The 24,402-nt window shown below is 35.8% G+C and overlaps 1 protein-coding gene across 2 annotated transcripts in view; it reads right to left on the reverse strand.

The window, feature by feature from the left end:
- RNF128 (ring finger protein 128) overlaps positions 1 to 24,402 on the reverse strand; it is a 90,348-nt gene that overhangs the window by 16,036 nt on the left and 49,910 nt on the right. For both annotated transcript variants that reach the window (XM_010346387.3, XM_003935887.4), the window contains exon 2: positions 5,621 to 5,868. In XM_010346387.3, coding sequence (XP_010344689.2) covers positions 5,621 to 5,868 — 248 coding nt within the window. The remainder of the gene's footprint in view (positions 1 to 5,620; positions 5,869 to 24,402) is intronic.

Consider the following 24,402-nt stretch of genomic DNA (forward strand, 5'->3'; position numbering starts at 1 on the left):
CTCTGGCAGCAAATTACAGAAATGTATGGTATATCTCTGCCCAGCGAGCCAATTTAAGTGTTAGGGTCCAAGACTTAGATGAAGGGACTGCTTACTAGGTGCATCCTTCTAGCAACTGGCCATGTTGCCTGAAACTCAGGACCCCAGCAATGAAACTAGGATATCATCAACCTTGATTGTTGTGAAAAGCAACTCTGACAGGCTGGCACAACATGGTGCATTGTTCCAGGTATATATAACGAAATTATCAATTGCTAACATAAAGAACACTTTGAGAACCACATTCCCAAGGTTGGCCAGAGGCAATCATGGTTCCCTTAGGGACATGCAAGCAGTAAGCAACTATATCTGTTGTGTTACCTTTTTCTTCACAATCCATTCTGTTGATCAAAGCCTTTTTATAATAAAACTGTCAGTACAGTAACTATTAGTATGGTATTTATACGTTATCATTTCAGATAGTATGGTAGTCAGTACAGTTTCTATATAGTAACTATACACTTAGCATAGTATTTATTTACAGTATACTATATATAGTATACAGTTGAGCCTTGAACAACATGGCAGTTATGGGCACTAACCCTCACCCAGCCAAGGTTCCATGTATAGCTTTTGACTCCCCCCAAAATTAACTACTAATAGTCCACTGTTGTCTGGAAGGCTTACTGATAACCTAAACAGTAATTTATACGTATGTTGTATGTTATATAAATCATACACTGTGTTGTACAATAAAGTAGAGAAAAGAAAATGTTATTAAGAAAATCATAAGGAAGAAAAAATATATATATTTAAACACAGGGTCTCACTGTCACCCAGGCTGGAGTGCAGTGGCATGATCTCGGCTCCTGTAACCTCTGCCTCCCATGCTCAAGTGATTCGCCCACCTCAGCCTCTCAAGTAGCTGGGACTACAGGTGCACAGTCACCATGCCCAGCTAATTTTTCTATTATTTGCAGGGACAGGGTTTTGCCATGTTGCACAGCTTGGTCTCAAACTTCTGGGCTCAAGCAGTCCACCTGCCTTGGCCTCTCAAAGTGCTGCTATGACAGGCATGAGAGAAAATATATTTTCTCTCCACTAAGTGGACATGAATCATCATGAAGGCCTGCATTGTTCTTTCTCCACATTCACTAGGCTGGGAAGGAGGAAAAAGATATATTGACCTTGCTGCCTCAGGGATGGCAGAAGTGGAAGAATATCCATGTATAAGCGGATTCACGTGGTTGAAACCCAAGTCGTTTAAGGGTCAACTGTATATACTGTTCAGTTAGCACAGTATTTACATATAAGGTGCCATATGAACAACATAAGTATATCTAATACTTGCAGAAGCCAACAAGGAGTAGAAACAGGCTCAAAGGAACAATTCATCCAGTTTATAGGACCATCACAAACATCTTTACATTGTTATACCAATTTAATTATCAATTTATTCCTTTGATCTATGACCACTTGAACTTTGTGATAAATTTGCACAGAGGTATTCAATATAGTAATCCACCAAATCATTCTAGTTCTTCTTCATGCCAGTCACTCTCCCTTGGTATCACACTGTGAGAAGTTTTAGTTCAATTTCTCAAATAAATTTGATTACCATATGATTTGTTTATATAAGATAGTTGAATTTTACTAACAATACCAGTATTATACCATATCAGAATATGGTTATGGTACAGTTTGGTTTGGTTACAACAAAATCCGGAAATGTCACAGATGTCACAGAAATATTTATTAAACTTTCCTAGAAGAATTAGCCTTTGCCCGTATACCAGATATGATGAGAAACAAATACTGTCTCCAGTGGCAATTATTCTGTCATTTCTAGGTTCCATGTTATTTGGGGACAAAACCAATCATTGTCTCAACTTACATTATTATAAAGTTATAGGTTATGGTTAACTTTGCACAGCAAGGCCATTTCCCTACCATGAGAGTACATGGGTATCATTTAGTATTAGTTCTATTCCTACTAGCCTTATTTTGGTCCATCTTTTGGTCAAGATCAGTCAGAAATCAGTAGTGCAAGTTGCAATTTTACAAAAAAAATTCCGTAAATTTGGGGATCTGCATGTGTTTCAAAGATTCTCTGCCTGAGCTTTCACAGCTAAAAATGAAAAGCCATTACCCCCATGGCTACTTAGGGCTCACTTTTAAGTAAAATAGTTAATAGAGTCTGTTGTGTTAGAGTATATTTTCTTCCCCAGTATTGATTCCTAGCATTCCCTAGCATTATGTGTTAGATCTGTGTGATCATTTTATCAAAGCTTTATGATCTTTCCAAGTGGATTCCCATTCTTTTCCCTTCTCTTGGAAGATGATTTCCTTCTAATCTGTCTATTTTAGTTAGTAATCCTTTTCTGAAAGTCACTCTTCATTAAAAGTAAATTCAGCTTTTCCCATTATATCCAGGCCAGCTCCTATTTCACCTATAGGTCTCTTTTGTTTCACTGGTCAGTGTTTAATCCAACAGATGCATTGCTGTTATTGAGTATTAACTGCTTGAATACAGTTAGGATACATGTGCCGTACCCCAAAATGTTTGGTAACCCATGCTAAAGTCAAGTGTATAGAGATCACTCTCAAATGTAGTTTAATCTGTGTATGCCATAAGGTTTCCCATAATCTTTCTTGTCTCAAGTTAGGGTTGTTCCTAGCAGGGACACAAATCTAGCTTATAAGGCCTAATATGTTATTTTCATTTATAATCCATTAATACATTTTTGTTCTGTTTAAAAACTTTGTTATCTACAAAATAGGAATGATATGTGTTCTTACACATCACACTACGACAGATCAGGCTATTCCATCTAAGACTCATCTGAGCATTCAGCCATCAGAATTTATGGTTACACGGTTATCAGTTGCCTGACATTATATACCATGTATCATAACCTTCAGAAGGAAGAACTTCTTGAATATATTAAATTTGCCTAACATTCTAATGAAGGCAAATTTCCATAACTCACCTTCATCACTATTTCTACCAGTAAAATGGAAATAATACAGTTAAATGTTTAGTGATAGTTATAATTAGCATATGTGTTAAGTGCTACCTTTTAAAAATTAATACTAAGTCATGAAAATTAAATATATAAATGACCTTCTAGCACCCTCGAATATTTATAAGCTAAAAGGATTATCAGCCATATATTTAATCTTTTAGTCTCCAAAGGATAAACAGATATAGTCCATTAAGTAATTTTTAAAAGTCCCTTCAAAAACCTTCTCCAATAGATGAAAGTTCTAATGCTATTCTTGACAATTTCTACAGAGGTTAATTTTCATAAAATGTATTATAAACTATGAAAATTAAATAAGTGAGAAGACTAGAGCTAAATGTCCAATGAAGCTCTGTACCACCAGACAAAGTTCTTTATAAACCTTATTATTTTCTGATGGGGTTTAACGCCATGTTAATAAATTTATTATGGCACTGAGAATAAAGAAACACATACCCCACCAGGAACATATGCAAACTAAACACTCTTGTCATTGTAATTATAACCTTTGAGTAGTTTGCCACACTGGACACCAATTTCCTTCCAGCCTTGCAGATAAAAACAGCACAATATACAAATGTCAAATATTAACACGGTGTGAAACTACTGAGTGGCCTGGCACAGGAATTTTAAACGTCTTTTTGACCGCAGCCAGTATCAGGCTGAACCTGCCACCAATGTGATAAGCTGCTTCTCTAAGCAGAAGGATAGAAGTCAATTAACTTTAAACACTGCGATAACCATCACTTATTACCATATGCTGGTATCTAATCTTTATGAAGTTTTTATAACAACATTTAAATTTCTCATCTATTCCTAAATTCAATTAACTTTCTTGCTATATAAAAATCCTCACTGCTGCCTCCGCGCTCCCCCGACCCCAAATAGATTGAGTTCTTTTCACTTATTGGAGAAAGAGTACATGAAGTGGCCAGAAATTAACTGCCTTTAGGGAAACTTCTCAGTACATATAAAAAATTTATTTTCATCTGAAAACATTAAATCCCTACTGAGCTTTCTAAAGAAGTGTCACACCATACTGCTGTTATACTGAGAATACCTGAAAGGAGGAGGAGGTAAGAAATCATGGTGGCTTTGATCGCATGGAAGCAATGGAGGTGTTAAGAAACAATCAAATTCTGGATATATAATGAAGGTAGAAATAACAGGATTTGCTGATAGAGTTTACATGGGAGGTGAGAGAAAAAAGGGAATAAAGACCAACTTCAAGGTTTTTGGCTTGGGGTCAAGAGAAAATCTTTTGAAAATGGGAGCAATGATACTATGTTTGCGTGTTGATGTAAAAGATCCAGAGGAGAGGGAGAAATTGTTAAAGTAGGAGAGTGAGAGCAGACAATTTCTGGAGTGGTGTCCGTGAGTATACAAAAGAGAAAAAGAATCCTGTACATGAGTGAAAGAGCCTTTGCAAAGGAACAGTTCATCCATAATAACAGAAGACAAGGCAGGGGAATAGGATAGACTCAGATGCAGACAGATGAGAATATGCAAAAATATTATTGATAGCTTCAATTTTCTCAGTAAAATAAGATACAAATTGAGAGTAAAGTTAGAGGAGGTGTTGGAGAAAGGGAAAGGAACACATACGGTTAGTCAACAGTAGGATAGTAAATGGCCAAGAAAACATAGTGTGATTCCTTGGTAGCATTAAGGACCCACTCTGAATTTATGGTCACAAATTTAAAGTGAGATCAGTCAGTACAGCTGGAAATGCTTTTCTGATACTTCAGCTGTGCAAGGTGCAGACATAGAGTAGGTGGGAAGTAGATTTAACCAGGGCTGGATTTGTTTTGCCAGCAACTATAACAAAGAGAAAGAAGGGCCAAGGGAACTGAAGATATATGCATGTAAGTGACCATGGAATTTAAACTGGGTAAGGAGAGATGTAAGGGTATCAGGGAGCTGAGGGGGACAATTTAATGGTGGCAGGATCAATGTCATACAACCACAGGTACTTTACTGTGCAATAATGCTTTGGTGTTTTTGCTCTGTTATTTCTATACCTTGTACCTTTTTATACACTGTTATAATATGGTAGAAACTATTAATAGTTGACTCTGTTTGGAGCCTAACAGCATATCATGTACAATTAGATCTTCTAACCTGTCTTCTCATAACATTCTGTCTAGTTTCTCTTCTCAGCACCACCCCCACATGCAAATACACACATACACATAAAATAATAGTGGTTACCTTTGGTCAGTGACTATAGTTATATTGCTATATCAGGTTTTAGGTGGCTTTTCTTCCTATGTAGTTTCGAATGTCCTCATTTTCTATATTAAGCATGAAATGTTTTTGTAATTTAGAAAAAATGTTTATTTAAAAGAACATATATATTTATACCTATATATGATTAATCTTGGCTGTGATCTCTAATGAGGTGTTAGAAGACTTAATCGGGCTGGATTAAGTTCTTTGACAAATATAGAAAATAAAACATTTGAGAAGAGCTGATGCACTTTTAAAAACTACCAGATTTCGTAAAACATATGCAGAGATCATCGTCTAGCAATTGAAATGTATTAAAATGCATGACCCAAAAACAATTAGAACAGTACAATTTTTTTTTAATATTGGAAGAAAATACCATTACAAACCTGCTTCCTGCTTTGAGCTCTTGCATTCCGTAGTCTTCGAGCAGAATAAAAGATAAAATAGCCCACAGTTGCAGCCGTAATAATAAAAAAGGACACAGAAACAAAAAAAATTGAATAGTGATTCACCCAAGGGCCATGCTTTTTCCCTACTTCTATGACCATTGTCACTTGTATGCCTCTTTGAATAGATTGTAGAATTTTTGTGCCTTTCAGATTGCCGATCATGATTGCAACAATGTCTCCTGCACCTGTAAAATAAAACAAATTCAGTTTTAGTTTGGTGAAACATTTTTTTTTTCTTTTTCTTTTTGAGACGGAGTTTCGCTCTTGTTACCCAGGCTGGAGAGCAATGGCACGATCTCCGCTCACCGCAATCTCTGCCTCCTGGGTTCAAGCAATTCTCCTGCCTCAGCCTCCCGAATAGCTGGGACTACAGGCATGCACCACCATGCCCAGCTAATTTTTGCATTTTTAGTAGAGATGGGGTTTGGTGAAACATTCTTAGCATACAAACCCAATTGCTAAAATGAATTTAAATGGGCCTCAATGAGACAAAGGAAGGATACTCATTCCTTCAATTAACATTTTTGAGCACCTACTATCTATAGAAAAGTTGTAGGCTATATAAACATGCATGAGATTTGATTAGGGATCTTAGGGAACTCATAACTAAGTAAGGAAGCTACAACACACCCCTTCCCCTCCTCAGATTAACTATCTATTTTTCAACAGTGTTGCCTTTGAGACCCAATTTGCATCTTATATGAAGGCTTGCTTAAAGACAAATAGTCCCCCGAATTGCAGAAAATAGGACTTACATTATAGGGATCCTAAGACTCGGGAAATACAGACATATTTCCCAAGTTATGAAGTGATAAATTATCTCATGAGTTCACTGCTAACATGTATAAGGATTTACATATTGAGATAGTAATTTGAGCCAAACAGTGTTTACAAACCCAAATGTGCAACCTATACGTATGCCCATGATGTGCCATTTTTCTATATCCTCAAAAGCAATATAAAACTTGCTCAAGGTGTTCTAGGGATTTACACAGACCTGATCAGGTTAGCAATGAAGATAACATATAGAAATGTACATTTCTATTCACTACCAATTAAAGACAAGCAAGCCTAAAATCAGATGAATCTTACTGCTAAAGGTCTAATTATTTATAATACCTACCTCTCTACTACCAATAATGTAAGTTTTGTGGAAAAAAATAAAGTACAGACGGTATCTTTCCCAATATTGTAAGAATGTCAGATTGCTCATGCTATTCCAATGCTTATCAAGGTTTATATTCCTTCTAGTTTATATGACCTAAGACCAATAATCTTAAGCAAAAGAATAGCACTCATTGAATGTTAAGGTATAACCAACCAGAGAAACCTCCCACTGATATTAAGTTAAGGTGCTAATCTAGGTTAATGATCAAACTCCAATCTGGAATAAATACATCTACGCACATACAACTCTATAAGGACCTTTAGATTTGAATTTAAATACAAAAATACAGAATGTACGAAATGTAGACATCCTCAGTTGTATCTTCTTCCAATATCAGTATATGACCCAAATATTCCTTATGGGTCTGGAGGTAATTTTGCCAGAGAGTGGCCCTTTTTTTCTGTTTATTTGGGGACTTTAAATTTTTAGCTATGGCACTAAAATCACAGAAATTATTTGTCTTTTCTCTAAGAGCCACCTCTAAGGAAAATATTAAAATAGTATTCACAGTTTTAACTTTCAAATTAAGAGTACAAGACTTAAATGACAATGTACATAGTAAAATTATGACTCAAGTAATCCTTTAAATGTATGGTCCTCAGTAGCCAAAGTTTCCAAAAGATGAGGCCAAAAATAAAAAATCTCATAATATGCTAAGATTCTCTCTTTATTTGAAGTTACTAATTTAAAAATTTTATTTAAAGGATTTTATTACAGGTCCTTAATGTTCCAAAAGACACTATTTTTACATGATAGCAATTTAGTTAAGCCCTTTTATAACTCTACTGACTCATGTGTAATCATTCAGTTTGATAGACGTTAATGACTCACCTTGTTCTCATTTACACCAGGAAAATATCAAAAACAATGGGGAGTGAAGGAGTCTGAAATGTAGAGACCCTCTGTTGTATCTTCTTCCAACATCAGTATATGACCCAAATATCCCTTATGAGTCTGGAGGTAACTTTGCCAGAGAGTGGCCCTTTTTCCCATTTATCTGGGGGCTTTAAATGTTTAGCTATGGCACTAAATTCACAGAAATTATTTGTCTTTCCTCTAACAGCCATCTCTCAGGAAAACGCATGGTAATAAAGTTGTGACTAATTATATAATGTAGCATTCATTTCATTTTTTTTCTTTTAGAACATATGGGGTAGGAGACAGGGGTGGATACTCAGGAACATACTGGCCATTGTTGTCAGATGAAGGTTAAAAAACAAATCAAAAAACAAGGATAGGCAAGAAATGTACATTGTCTACATATTAGGAACAATGCTGTGTTTCAGTCCTCACAATATATATTCATACATGCTATATACAGTCCAACTATTAAAAAAACTGGAATTAGCTTTCTAATCTTATAAAAGACCTATTTCTAAGCGTTTTGATACTTACCACACCCTTGCAAGTATCTGTAAACTGTTCCCCCTCCACTGTTCTCAATTGCAGTTAACAATGTAACAACCCTTCCAGTCACCTGGTTTAGTAACCTCGGAATCATGTTTGAATCCACACTGTTCACCTAATCGTTCATGCAGACTCTATCTACTTTCTTGGTGTCTCCATTATCAAATTTTTCTATTCCTGCTGCCTTAATATAGACCCTCATAATTTCTTTGAAATAGGGCACTGAAACTATTTCAGTAACCTGCTAGCTGATCATCCTGTATCCAGTCCCTCCCTTAAAGTTTCATTAGAGTTGACCTTCCTGTTTGACATTTGCCATAACTTGGTTGAATCATGCCTCTTTCTCCGCCCAGGAGTCTTTGGTGGCTCCTAGTTACTCATAACAATCCGACTCCTTGGCCTAACATGTAAAGCCTTATATGATCTGATCTCAACTGATCTTGCCAGTTTGATATATTTCCACTATGTCCCCACCTCATAGCCACATGGGACCATTGTCATTCACTTTTCTTAACTCTTTTTTCGTTCTGATCCTTCTGCCTAAAATGCCCTATATTTTCTCTGACACCCCCCTCCTCTGTTTATCTATGTATTACTTAAGTCCCAGCTCAAATGATGCTTCTATACAGGTTCCTCAAGCTCCAAGTCAGAAAATAAATGCTCTGTCTTTGATCCCCTGTCACTTGGTTTCTAGCCTCTGTCTAGTATTTCCTTTTGCTTTGCATCTCAATTGTCATGCCTCTCTAAATTGAGCCTTTTTAAATTTTGGGCAGAGTCCTTTTTAAAAAAAAAAAAAAAACCTTTAATTTTAAAATTTATAATTGACACATAATTGTATATATTTATAGGGTACAATGTGATTGTCAATGTAAGTATACTATATAGTATATAATCGAATGGGGGCAATTACCATATCCATCACATTGAACATTTTTCATTTATTTGTGGTGACATCATTAAAAATCTTCTCTTCTACTTATCTTGAAACATATACTACATTGATATTTGCTATAGTCACCCTACCGTGTAAAAAAACACCAAAACATATTCTTCCTAACTGTGAGTTTTTACACACTGACCAACCTCTCTCCATCCTTCCCTACCCCATACCCTCCCCAGCTTCTGGTAACCACTATTCCATTCTCTACTTTAAAGAAAACAACTTTTGAAAATTTTTAAACTTATATTTTAGGCTCAAGAGCACATGTGTTTGTTATATAGGCAAATTGTGTGTCACGGGGGTTTGTGTACAGATTATTTCATCATCCAGGTAATAAGCATAGTACCTGACAGGGAGTTTTTTGATTCTCACCCTTCTTCCTCCATCCACCCTCAACTAAGCCCTGGTGTCTGTTGTTTCCTTCTTTATGTCCATATGTACTCATTGTTTAGCTCCCACTTATACATGTGAACATGTAGCATTTGGTTTTTGGTTCCTGTGTTTGTTCACTTAGGATAATGGCCTCCAGCTTCATCCATGTTGCTGCAAAGGACATGATCTCATTCTTTTTTATGGCCGTGAAATATTTCATGGTGTATTTACACCACATTTTCTTTATTCAGTCTACCATTGATGGGCATTTAGGTGGATTCTCTGACTTTGCTATTGTAAATAGTGCTGTGGTGAACATACATGTGCATGTGTCTTTATGGTAGAATAATTTATATTCCTTTGGGTATATACCCAATAATGAGATTGCTGGGTCAAATGACAATTCTGCTTTGAGTGTTTTGACAAATCAGCAAACTGCTTTCCACAATGGCTGAACTAATTTACATTCCCATGAGCAACGTATAAGCATTTCCTTTTCTCTAAAACGTTGTTAACATCTGTTATTTTTTGACTTTTTACTACAGCCATACCGACTGGTGAGAGATGGTATTGCATTGTGATTTTGATTGGTATTTCTCTAGTGATTAGCAATATTCAACAATTTTTTGTATGTTTCATTTGTTGGCTGCATGTATGTCTTCTTTTGAAAAATGTCTGTTCATGTTCTTTGCCCAGTTTTAAGGAGGTTGTTGGATTTTTGCTTGTTAATTTGTTTAAATTCCTGATAGATTTTGGATATCAGACCTTTAGTGGATGCATAGTGTGCAAATATTTTATCCCATTCTGTAGGTTGTCTGTTTACTCTGTTCATAGTTTCTTTTGCTAAGCAAAAACTTTTTAGTTAAATTAGCTTGCATTTGTCAACTTTTGTTTTTGTTTTTGCTTTTGTTGCGATTGCTTTTGAGACTTAATTTTCTCCAGGTTCATCCACACTGCTGCAAATGACAGGATTTGCTGCTTTTTAAAGGCTGAATAGTATTTCATTGTATATATGTATGGATTTTTTTTATATCCATTCATCCATTGATAAATACTTAGGTTGATTCTATATCTTTGCTGTTGAAAATAGTGCTGAAATAAACATGGGAGGGCAGATATCTCTTGGACATACTGATAATTGCATTTTTAGTTACTTGTTTGTTTAGTTTTTTATTGAGATGGAGTCTCTCTCAGTTGCCAAGTCTAGAGTACAGTGGCACGATCTCAGCTTCAAGCAATTCTCCTGCCTCAGCCTCCTGAGTAGGTGTGATTACAGGTGCGTACCCCCATGCCTGGCTAATTTTTGTATTATTAGTAGAAAGGTGGTTTCACCGTGTTGATCAGGCTGGTCTTGAACTCCTAACCTTGTGATTCACCCACCTCGGCCTCCCAAAGTGCTTGGATTACAGGCGTGAGCCACCGCACCCTGCGTGTTTTTATTTTTTAAAGGACTTTCCATACTGTTATACATAATTGCTGTACTAATTTCCATCCCCACTAACAGTATGTAAGAGTTCCCTTTTCTCCACATCCTTGCCAATATTTGTTCATTTTCTGTCTTTTTAATAATAGCCATCCTAACTGGGTGAAGTGACATGACATTGCAGTTTTTATTTGCATTTTCTTGATATGGTGATGTTGAATATTTTTTCATGTAACTGTTGGCTATTTGTATGCTTCTTTTAAAAACTGTCTATTCAGGTCTTTTGCCTACCTTAAAATCAGATTGTTTGTTGTTTTGCTATTGAATTGTCTGAGTTAACAGTCTCTTAATGACAGTAATGCCTTTATCTGCTATTCTTAGGAACTAGATGTTCCATAAAAGTAAAATTTACAGGTAACAAAAGGTTTTACACAAAAACTTAGTTTTAATGATTTTGAATGAACACTAAAAAGTAATCTATATTGTCCTAAATTTGTTTAAATTCTTTTTATAAAATTTTTAGTTTTTATGGGTGCGCATCAGGTGTATATATTTCTAGGTTACATGAGCTATTTTGTTACAGACATACAATTTGTAATAATCACATCAGGGTAAATGGGGTATCCATGACTTCAAGCATTTTTACTTTCTTTGTGTTAAAAATATTTCAGTTATGCTTTTAGTTATTTTAAAATGTACATTAATTTGTTGTTGACTGCAGTCACCTTTTTGTGTTATCAAATGCTAGGTCTTATTCATTCTATATAACTATATTTTCGTGCCCAGTAATAATCTCCAATTTCCTTCTACCCACCTCTACCTTACCAGCCTCTGGTCACCATCCTTCTAATATCTATCTCAAACCGTTTAAAATTTTAGCTCTCACAAATGAGTGGAAAACATGCAAATTTTGTCTTTCTGTGCCTGGCTTATTTCACTTAACCTAATAATACTCCAGTTCTATCCATGTTGTTGCAAATGACAGGATCTCGTTCTTCTTCATGGCTGAATAGTACTTCATTGTGTGTAAGTACCACATTTTCTTTATCCATTTGTCTCTTGATGGACACTTAGGTTGCTTCCAAATCATGGTTATTTTGAACGGTGTCGCAGCAAACACAGGGGTGTAGACATCTCTTTGACATCCTGATGTCCTTTCTTTTGGGTATATACCCAGCAGTGGGATCGCTGGATTATATGGTAATTCTACTTTTAGTTTTTTGAAGAACCTCCATACTGTTCTACAAACTGGCTGTAGTAAGTCACATTCCCACCAAGAATGTATGAAGGTTCCCTTTTCTCCACATCCTTGCCAGCATTCATTATTGCCTGACTCTGAATAAAAGCCATTTTAACTGTGGTGAGATAATATCTCATTGTAATCTTCATTTCATTTCTCTGATGTTCAATGATATTGGGCACCTTCTCATATACCTGTTTGCCTTTTGTATGTCTTCTCTTGAGAAATGCCTTTTGTATATCTTCTCGAGAAATGTCTATTCAGACCTTTAGTTCATTTTTAATCGGATTATTAGGTATTTTCTTATTCAGTAATTTTGGCTTCTTACATATTCTGGTTATTAATCCCCCGTCAGATGAATAGTTTGCAAATATTTTCTCCCATTCTATGGGTAGTCTCTTCAATTTGCTGATTGTTTTATTTGCTGGCAGAAGCTTTTTAGCTTGATGTGATCCCCTTTTTTTCATTTTTACTTTGGTTACCTGTGCTTGTGGCAGGGTATTGCTCAAGTAATCCGTGCTCAGTCCATTGTTCTGGAGAGTTTTCCCAAAGTTTTCTTTCAGCAGTTTCATAGTTTGAGGTCTTAGATTTAAGCCTTTATTCCATTTTAATTTGATTTTTGCATACGGTGGGAGATAAGGGTCTAGTTTCATTCTTCTGCATATGGATATGCAGTTTTGCCAACAGCATTAATTTCAGAGCCTATCTTTTCCCCCAATGTATGTTCTTGGCACATGTGTTGAAAATAAGTTCACTGTGAATGTATAGATTTATTTCTGAATTCTCTATTATTTTCCTTTGATCTATATGTCTGTATTTATGCCAGTACCATGTTTCTTTGATTACTATAACTGTGTAGTATAATTTAACGTCAGGTAATATGTTTCCTCCAATTTTGCTCTTTTTACTCAGGATGGCTTTGGCTATTCTGGGTCTTCTGTGGTTTCATACAAATTCTAGAATTTTTTTCTATTTATGTGAATGATGTATTGGTATTATATTTTAATAGGTATTGCATTGAATCTGTAGATTGCATTGGGTAGTATGAACATTTTAATAAAATTGAAACTTCCAATTCATCAACATGGAATATCTTTCCGTTTTTTTGGTGCCATCTTCCATTTCTTACATCATTGTTTTACAATTCTCATTGTAGAACTCTTTTCTTTGGTTAGGTTTCTTCCTAGGTAGTTTATTTTATTTGTAGTTATTGTAAATGGGAATACTTTCCTGATTTCTTTTTCAGATTGTTTGCTGTTGGCATATAGAAATATTACTGATTTATATATGTTGATTTTGTATCCTGCAGTTTTACTGAATTTATCAGTCCTAATAGTTTTTTGGTGGACACTTTAGATTTTTCCAACTATAAGATCATATTACCTGCAAACAAGGATAATTTGACTTTTTCCTTTCCAATTTGGTTGCCCTTCTTTCTCTTGTCTGATTTCTCTTGCTAGGACCTCCAGTACTATGTTGCATAACAGTGGTAAAAGTTGGTATCTCTCTCCTGTTCCAGATATTAGAGAAAAGGCTTTCAGTTTTACCCTATTCAATATGATACTAAGCTGTGGATCTGTCACCTATAGCTTTTATTGCAATGAGGTCTGTTCCTTGCATACACAGAGTTTTTAGGGTTTTTAATCATGAAAGGATGTTGAATTTTATCAAATGATTTTCAGCATCAATTAGAATTATATGCTTTCTGTCTTTCATTCTGTTGATAGGGTAGGACATTGATTGATTTGTGTATGTTGAAATATCCTTGCATGCCTAGAATAAATCCCACTTGGTCATGATCAATGACCTCGTTAATGTGTTGCTAAATTTGTTTTGTTAATATTTGGATGACGTTTTGCATTAATGTTCATCAGAGAGACTTGCCTGTAGTTTCCACTTTTTTCTTTCTTTCTTTCTTTCTTTGTTTCTTTCTTTCTTTTATTTTTTTTTGATATGTCTTTGGTTTTGGTTTCAGGGTAATACTGGCCTTATAGGATAAGTCTGGAAGTATTCCTTCCTGCTCTATTTTTCAGAATCGTTTCAGTAGGGTTGGCATTAGTTCTTCTTTAAATGTTTAGTAAAAATCAGCAGTGAAGTCATTGGATCCCAGGCTTTTCTTTACTGAGGGACGATTTATCATGGCTTTCACCTCATTACTTGTTATTGATCTATTCAGGTTTTAGATTTCTTCCCGATCCAAACATGGAAGTCCTAGCTACTTGGAATGCTGAGGTGGAAGAATCCCCTCAAGCATGGTAGGTTTAGGCTGCAGTGAGCCAAGATCATGCCACTGAACTCCAGCTGGGGCAACAGAGTGAGATCTTGTTTTAAAAAAAGAAAAAAAAAACAGATTTGTTTTGTGGCTTAACATATGGTTTATCCTTGAGAATGATCCATGTGCCAAAGAGACAATTGTGTCTTCTGCGGCTGTTGGATGAAATGTTCTGTAAACATCTATTAGGTCAATTTGTTCTATACTACAACATTAAGTGTGATATTTCTTTGTTGATTTTCTGTCTAGATGATCTGTCCAACGTTAAAAGTGGGATATTGAAGTCTCCAGCTATTATTGTATCAGGATCTCTATCCCTCTTTCTAGTTAGGGTAATATTTGCTCTATATATTTGGGTGCTCCAATGTTGGGTGCATATGTATACTTGTTCTATCTTCTTGCTGGATTGACCCTCTTATAATATAATGACCTTCTTTATCTCTTTTCATAGTTTTTGTCTTGAAATATATTTTGTGTGATGTAAGTATAGCTACTCATTTTTGTTATTTTTTATTTGGATGGAATATCTTTTTCCATCTTTTTATATTCAGTCTATGTGTGTCTTTAGAAGTGAAGTATGTTTCTTATAGAGAGCAGTTAGTTGGGGCTTTTTAATGCATTCAGCCATTCAACGTCTTTTGATTGAAAAGTTTATTCTATTTACATTCAATGTTATTATTGATAAGTAAGTTCTTACTCCCTTGCCATTTTATTATTTGTTTTGTAATCTTCTCTTCCTCTTTTTTTCCCCTCTCTGTCTTCTTTTTTGTGAAGGTGATTTTCTCTGGTGGTATGTTTTAATTTCTTGCTTTTTATTTTTGGTGTATCTATTGTAGGTTTGTTGATTTGAGGCTACCATGAATGTTACGGATAAATCTTATATTCCATTATTTCAAACTGATGACAACAGTGATTGCAAAAACAAACAAGCAAAGAGAAAACTAACTGAAACTCTTTAACTTTATCCCCTCCTTGGCTTTTTACCTTTTTATTGTTTCTATTCATATCTTATTGTACTGTCCATGTCTTCAAAACTCACAGTTATTATTTTTGATAGGTTCATCTCTTAGTCTTCCTACTCAAGGTATGAGTAGTTCACATATCACAATTACAGTGTTATAGTATTATTCCTTTGAATATGCTTTTGACCTCGATCTCTCTACCTCCTCTTTAAGGCAAACTCTTAGATCTGTACTTCTGAAACTATTTTCTAGATATTGTAGGTGTGCTTCATTCTATTTTATTCTTTTTTTGTCACCTCTGACTGCACGTTTTCAAATATCCCCTCTTCAAGCTCAATAATTTTTTTCTTCTGCTTGATCAGTTCTGCTTTTGAAAGACTCTGATGCATTCTTCAGTATATCAATTTCATTTTTCAGCTTCTGAATTTATGCTTGATTTTTTAAAAAGTATTTCAATCTCTTTGTTCAATTTATCTGATAGAATTCTGAATTTCTTCTCTGTGTTATGTGAAATTCACTCAGCTTCCTCAGAACAGCTATTTTGAATTCTGTCTAAAAGGTCACATATCTGTTACTCTGTGATTTGTCACTGGTCCCTTTTCTAGTTCATTTTCTGAGGAACTGTTTTCCTGGACAGTCTGGATGTTTGTGGATATTTGTTGGTGCTTGTGCACTTAAGAGTTATGTATTATAATCTTTACAGTCTGGGCTTGTTTATACCTGTCCTTCTTGAGAATGCTTTTCAAGTATTCAAATTGCATTGAATGTTGTGATCTAAGTCTTTGGACACTGTAGCCATATCCGCATTAGGGGGCACCCCAAGCTCAGTAACGCTCTGGCTCTTGCACACTAAGAGAGGAACTGACTTGGTGGTCTTGGGTAAAATCCAGGAGAATTCCCTGGATTACCAGGCAGAATGTCTTGTTCTCCTCCCTTACTTCCCTCAAACAAAAGGAGTCTCTCTTGCCATGCTGTGCTGCCTGGAGTTGGGGGAGAGGTGATGCAAGCACCCCTGTGGCCACCACCGCTGGGAATGAGCTGCATTAGACCAGAAACCAGCATAGTTCTGGGTTTTGTCCAAGGCCTATGGTGAGTATTGCTGTTTGTTCAAGGCCCAAGGGCTCCTTAATCAGCAGGTGGTGAATCCAGCCAGGCTTGTATCTTTCCCTTCAGGGTGGTATTGTCCCTTCTGGCCCAGGGTGGGTCTAGAAATGCTGTCTGGGAGGTAGGGCCTGGAGCCAGGAACTTGAGGAGTCTATTCAGTGCTTTATTTGACTGTGGCTGAACTGGTACCCAAATTGCAAGGCAATATCCTTTTTATTTTTCACTCTCATTTCCTCAAGTGGAGGAAAGGAGTTTCTCCCTGAAGCCTTGCCCAAGGCCCATAGTGAGTACTGCTTAGCTACTATTAATGTTTATTCAAGGCCCAAGGGCTCTGCGGTCAGCAGGTGATAAATCCTGACAGAACTGGGTCCTTCCCTTCAAGGCAGTGGGTTTCCTTCTGGCCCAGGGTGTGTCTAGAAATATCATCCGGGAGGTAGGGCCTGGAATGTGGGCTTCAGGACTCTGCTTAGTGCTTTATTTCACTCTGGCTAAGCTGGTATCCAAGTTTTAAGACAAAGTCCACTTTACCCTTTCCTCTCCTGCCAGAGCTGTGAGCTGCACTGCCTGGAGTTGGGGGAAGGGCGATGCAAACGCTTTCTTGGCCACCTGCACCTCAAGTCCTCTGGTTCTGAGCCCAGCATAGCACCACCAGGACTTGCCCCAAAATTGCAATCCTTTTGGCCTAGACAGCCTTTCAAATTTGTCTAGGACCCCAGGGCACTTTAACTTGCAGTGGTGAGACTTGTCAGAGGGATGTACGATTCTCCTCTGGCTAGGGCTGGTCTAAATGCTCCCTCCATGGGTATTGGCCCAATTCTGCCCCATGTTGCTTTCCACTGTGACAGGGTAGCACTGAGTTCCAATGCAAAGTCCCACAATCCCTGTGCTCTCCTTCCCCCAAACACACAGGTTCTCTCTCTGTGCCATGCTGCACCACCAGGGGATGAAGAAGGGGTGGTGTAAAGAATGCATGACTGTCTTTCCTACCCTCTTCAGTGCCTCTTTCTTTCCTTGATATGATGTTAAACTCAGGTACTGTTATTGCTCACCTGATTTTTTTTTTTTTTTTTGAGACGCAGTTTCGCTCTTGTTACCCAGGCTGGAGTGCAATGGCGCGATCTCGGCTCACCGCAACCTCCGCCTCCTGGGTTCAGGCAATTCTCCTGCCTCAGCCTCCTGAGTAGCTGGGATTACAGGCATGCACCACCATGTCCAGCTAATTTTTTGTATTTTCAGTGGAGACAGGGTTTCACCATGATGACCAGGATGGTCTTGATTCACCTGATTTTTTATTCTTATAAAGATGCTTTCTTGTGTGGGTAGTAGTTCAATTTGGTGTTACTATGGAGGGGATGATCACCAGTGGGTTTTATTTGGTCATCTTTCTCCCTGTCCTATTTTCTTAACTGAGAGATACAGGCTATGATTTATTATTGACACTGGATTATTTTTGTATGCCATTATTTAATATAGTAGTAAGATTATTTGTTTCTAAATTGTTGTAATTTTTCACTAAGGTCGCAGATTTTTGGAAATGTAACAGAACTTAGTGATCAACCAGTCTGACTTATTTTTGAGTTCTCACACTTATAATTTTTTTTTTTTGAACAAGGAAAGTTCTTGCTTCAGTTTTTTCTTCTAGCAGCATCTCTCCTCTCTCTCTCTCTCTTTTTTTTTTTTTTTTTTTTTGGTGATGTCATGCTTCTAATATACCTTTGGCTCAGAAAAGACAATCAAGCTTGGTCCTACAGAAAGAGTAAAATAAACTTCTAGAGAAAGCTTGGGGACTTCAGGTCAAGTACTCTCTGTCTGACATTTATATTGATTGCTCAGTGACATTTTTGTTTATTTCCTGAATCCTGGCTATGCTCTGGATAACTGAGGTTGCTAGATAAGATTTATCTATAAAGCAGGCCTTTAACATATTTAATCCTCACGTCAACCCTATAAGGTAGGCATTGCTACTATCCCCATTAATGATAAGATTCACTAATTGCCTAGGATAACATGAGCCAGTAAGTGCAGAAATGGTATTTGAACCCAGATAGTTTGGCTCTGGTGTCTCTGCTCTTCACCATTCTGCACTAGTTATCTTCAATGAAACCTAAAGCTGTTATTTAGCTGTAAAAGTGAAAATTAAATAGGCATATTTATGGGTGCAGTAGTAAATGTTTAGCAATCACTCTCAGGGTTGGAGAAAGCCCTAATTTGTAGTGTGTGCCAGTATCTATGAATGCTCCCACCATAGCCACATAAATGTGGAATTGGGACAAAATGTGTACAATTGACAAAACAAGCTCACCACTGGACATTACAGATTTGAAACTTAAGTACAATAGCTCTTTCAGTCAGTTACAAATTAAACTGCTTATTCTACTTTCCCCACTTCTCACTACTGAACTTATCTAGTCTTAAAAAACTTAACTACGAGTAAATACAATTCAAAGATTGTAGCAATTTTACTTTGCTATTCTTTTCACTTGAGCACATCTAATTTCCTGGATTTTTTTTTTTTTTTTTTTTTTTTTGAGAAAAGGTCTTGCTCTGTTGCCCAGGCTGGAGTGCAGTGGCATGATCACAGCTCAATTTAGTCTCCACCGCCCTGGTTCAAGTGATACGCCTTTCTCAGCCTCCTGAGTAGTTGGGAATATGGGTGTGCACCACCACACCTGGCTAAATTTTTATTTTGTAGAAACAGGGGTCTCACTATGTTGCTGAGGTTGGTCTTAAACTTCTGGCCTCAAGCTATCCTCCCACTTTGGCTTCCCAAAGAGCTGGGATTACAGGTGTGAACTAACATGGCTGGCCTCATACTTACTCTTAAAAACTAGTAAAATTCCATGCACATTCCCAAATTAAGTGTCTCTACTTGCTACTTTGTTGAAAATCACAAAATATGTACCCTGAAACTCCAAAGAAGAACAATCTAATTTCCTTTTGTGGAATAGGAAAAAAACCCTTTTAGTGTGTGTGTTTTTTTGGGTGGTGGTGTGTGTTTCTGTTGCTACAGCAGGCCTTGCTGAGCCTCTTTTTCCTTTAAGCTTTCCTCTATCCTTAAAATATTGGAAAGGGGCTTTTATAATGCTTCAGCGAATTCCAAACCTTTCAAATTAAAATCAGTGACTTTGTAAGTAAGTTATCTTTTTAAAGGATCACAGAACATTCAGAACATTCAGTATGTAAAGTTAGCCATTTATTATAAGCAATATAGATGTGGTCATGTTCAGAACGTATTGTAGATATTTAATCTCTCTGATTTTCAGTATGTTAGGGAATAGAAAGTGAAGGGAACATTTAAAACATACACAGGGCCAGAAGCTTTTCTCATGTTAAACAAGCTTTGGAAAATGTGAAGGATGGCATTTTTTAAAGACATAATTAAAATATAATCTTTTCCCTGCGAAAAAGATTCACTTCCTTTTAAAAAAATTGTTGTATCATAGTTGTATATATTTGTTGGGATAAATGTGATATTTTGATAACTATAAATAATATGTAATGATCAAATCAGGGTAATTGGGATACTTGTCATCCAAAATATTTATTTTTCTTTGTGTTGAGAATATTATAATTCTCTTTTAGTTGTAAGTTATTCACTGCTGTATTATTGCATACCAGAACTTATTCCTTCTGTCTAACTATATTTTTGTACCTCTTATACAACTTCTCTTCATCCTTCCCCTTCCTGGCCTCTGATAACCACCAGTCTACTCTCTGTCTTCATTAGATTCACTTTTTTAGCTCCCATGTGAGTGAGAACATGCAATATTTGTCTTTCTATGCCTAGCTTATTTCATTTGACACAATATCCTCTAGTTTCATCCATGTTGCTGCAAATGACAGAATTTCGTTATTTTTAAGGCTGTATGGTATTCCATTGTGTATATATGCCACATTTTATTTATCCATTCATCTTCTGATGATTGATTCCACATCTTGGCTGTTGTAAATAGTGCTACAATATCCGAACACTTTTTAAAGTGCTCATAAAAATTGATCTTTGAAAACAGGAGTTCAAACACTCAAGAATACACGTCCAATTAACACATAACATATCACTGAATCTATGTTGTTTCTTTTGCTGAGTTTTGCTTTTTAGCAACTTTTGTTATTCTCTCATAGTAAAACAACACCAAATTATATAAATGGAAACAGTTTTACCACAGTCTGTAAAATTATGGCTATTTCCTCAAGACATTTACAGCTGATCTTTAAAATCAACGTTGATTTGTTAACATATTGATTCCTGTACAAATTCTAGAGTTTTCCACTTTTCTGTTCAAAATTTCACGTAACAACTATTTACTTTGGAAAGTACCAGGCTTAAGAAGCCAAAACTGGGTTGCATAGCTTAGCTGATTAAAACATAGCACTAATAAGATCAAAACTATGGTTCAATGAACTTTCTTGTGGACCAGCTATACAGAAGACAGACAGTACTGCTAATTTCATTCATTAACTGCTTTTCCGAATATCTACACACATGTCTGGCACTATGCTAGGCTGTGGGGCTGTAGAGAGCAATAAAATGCAGCCCCTACCTTCTGGGCACTTACAAATATCTTCCGTATATTAGATATTCAACCACTTGGAAGAATATGATCTAAGCCACTGAAATGAATTGTACATATCTACTATCATGGCCAGTAGCAGAAAAAGATAATTTCCAAATCACAGTTCAAACTGATACAAGTAGAATAAAAAGGAAAACTTACTTTCCTTCAATGTCAAATAATTTGTAAAATAACAAATTGTTTTGTATTGGTTTTGATATTCCTCAACTTGATAGTGCTCTTCATTTAAAAACTGGTAACTTGAAACAGACTCTCATTTGGGAGAGGGAAAGAGCATAATGTAGCAAAAGTAACTCAAATGGGATCAGAATACTAGGTTGCATCTTCTGCATGAAGGAGGTCAGGCTGTACTAGATTTTTAACGTTCTGTAATCAAGTCTGATCACTACATTTATTCTTCTATCCTTATAGAATCTCCAAATCAATTATTAATTATATCCTATTTTTCTAAACAAACATAGCACTCATCCCAAAGAAAAGCAAAAAGTCCTTAATTTGCTAAAAGTATCAGATGATAAAAACTGATAATTGCACAACAAACTAATAGCCTAAACCCCAGTCACAGAACAGCTGTCTTTTCAAGATTTCAATCTTTCTAAATCTGCACTTTGTTTCAAAGGTAATTGTGAGACCATTCACACCCTTTTCTTTCATGGACTGTTAGGTAAAAATCATTAACACAAACTATAAAATTTATTAGTTAAATGCCTATCTGATTTATAGAGATAAATCAAGGGTTTATTCATAAATCTTATATCTAATACATTTATTCATAAATCTTATATCTAATAAATATGTAATACAACATTTCTGTTGAATAGCAGAAAAAGCTATCATTTTTATAATTCCAGTGTATTTATATCACTTTGTATTTGACAATTTAGTCATCAGGAGTAGCTTATTTGTACCCTTATTTCTTAAATACAAATTCCTGAGTCCATTATAACTTAAATAACACTAATATTGATGTCACAAATGCATATAGTAGTTATAGGTTCCAATTCTATCAGAAATTCTCAAGCTTAAACGTCATTAATAATAACAAGATGTTGCTAGAGTTTTAGCACATTTTCATTCTGCTATCTAAGGTATCTTAGGAGAAGGGACAGATTAGAAATAGGTAGCAATAAAGTAGAAGAAGAAATAGAGATTCCATTTAAAATGTTTAACAGTGAAAAAAGGTGTTGGCATGTGCCTACTTTGAGAACAAAGGTAATAAAATAAGCTGTAGCAACTCTTACTTACTGTTACTGAATATGATTCATTTAAAATGTTAATACAAAGAATGTCTATTTTGGGCATTATTGGGGAAAGTAATTGTTCACAATGTATATAAATCTGACATAGGATCCTGCTGATGGCCAACTTCTTTCATTTCTTTCAAAAAGCTAATGATATTATGGCTTTTGTCTAATCTTATTTGTAAACACAAATTCAACGAACAAATATTTATTAAGCACCAACTACGTAGTAAGTTCGGTGCTTCTGGACCATTTTTTCCCACATTTAATATTAACAGGTCAAAATGTAAAATAAATTCTAAAACATTTTTACAATATATTAAATATTCTAAGCGTAGTTATAGCATGCTTACAGCACCTTGGCATTGAAACACAAAATACACAGTGAAGGAAGCTGTTCTAATATCTCTTTCAACCAACATTTTCTAATATTAAAATATTAGAAAAAAGAGGGAATTTACAATGAGAATAATAAGGGCAATTGAAGGCCAAAGTAGTTCTTCTAAAACTACATTCAATACTGTCCAAACATCCTGATAATACAATAGGGTCAGCACTTCTAAATTTGCTGATATCCAGAATGAACAAGATCTAGGTGTAAAGAGTTCCAACATAACAAACATTTCCTCCATTAGAAAATCTGGAACCAATTCAAGTGGACTTCTAAATATTCATTATCCACAGTAGCTTTTCAAAGGCTTGGCTTTTCCTCCTATATCCCAAACTCTTTGAGCAACTGGGGAAGGACAACTATTTCAGAGAGTGATGTGAAAGCTCATCAGACCAAGAATCCTACAGAAAAAACATATATCTAAACTTTTAAGACAAACTAGCCTCTCTTTCTTCAAAGTTCTGTTTTGTGGCAACTTATTTTGTTTCCTTTTGATTGTTCTCAGTCACATATGAACCAAATTTGCATTTCTTGATTCCTTCATAGCAGTTCTTGGAATTTAAAAAAATATATATACTACGACCAGTGTACCTCATCAAATAAACAAATACACAAATTATTTCTTTAAAATGTCTGCAATATATATCTGTGGTTCACTAGGAAGCAGACAAAATCAGCACTGCATACCCCTGTAGAAAGTGATTATCCTCCTGCTATGGTTTGAATATGGTTTACTTGGCCCTCAAATAGACTTCTTTTCTTTATAAATTACCTGGCCTCAGGTATTTCTTTATAGCCACACAAATGAACTAAGACACCTCCTATCTAGACTTTAGTTAAAATCTAGTCTGTTGCAGAATGGGCATTAGTACAGATGAGCTACTGACTAAAACGATGGTTCTTAATACTCTGGATTATTACAAATCACCTTTTGTGGGGAGAGTGTGATGGTAGGGAATGTGACCCAAATCATTTTTATTACCATTTTTTAAAAAATCAACAAAGGCTAATGTACACAGCTAATGTAGAGTACAGCAAGTTGCCTTTCTGCCCTGCACCTCTAGATAATTTGCTTTAGTTTTTGAAGGCAATAATACATTAGGGAGTGGGTCACATACTTGATATAGCACAAAAATTCTCTGGCAGATGGCGTCCTCAGGAAACAGTATATTAAAGACATGAGGGAATAAGAAATGACGCTGTCTAAAAGGTCACGGATGAATAATTTGTGGATGACATGTCACACTCGCAGGTAAACAATTCTTAGAAATATTATATAAAACACCTGGTCCTGCTTGAACTATTTTAGTGGTTATGTTTAATGTATCACATAGAACCTAAGGGTTGGATCAGCAATTCTCCAATTTTTGGGTCTCAGGACCCATTGACACTTTTTACAGTTATTGAGAACCCCAAATAACTCTTGTTTATGTAGATTATTTCTATTGATATTTACTACATTAGAAATTAACACTGAGGAATTTTAAAAAATATTCAGCCGGGCGCTGTGGTTCATTCCTATAATCCCAGCACTTTGGGAGGCCAAGTTGGGTGGATCACGAGGTCAGGAGATCGAGACCATCCTGGCTAACATGGTGAAACACCGTCTCTACTAAAAATACAAA

The sequence above is a fragment of the Saimiri boliviensis genome, chromosome X, assembly GCF_048565385.1.
Source record: "Saimiri boliviensis isolate mSaiBol1 chromosome X, mSaiBol1.pri, whole genome shotgun sequence".
Classification (NCBI taxonomy): domain Eukaryota; kingdom Metazoa; phylum Chordata; class Mammalia; order Primates; family Cebidae; genus Saimiri; species Saimiri boliviensis.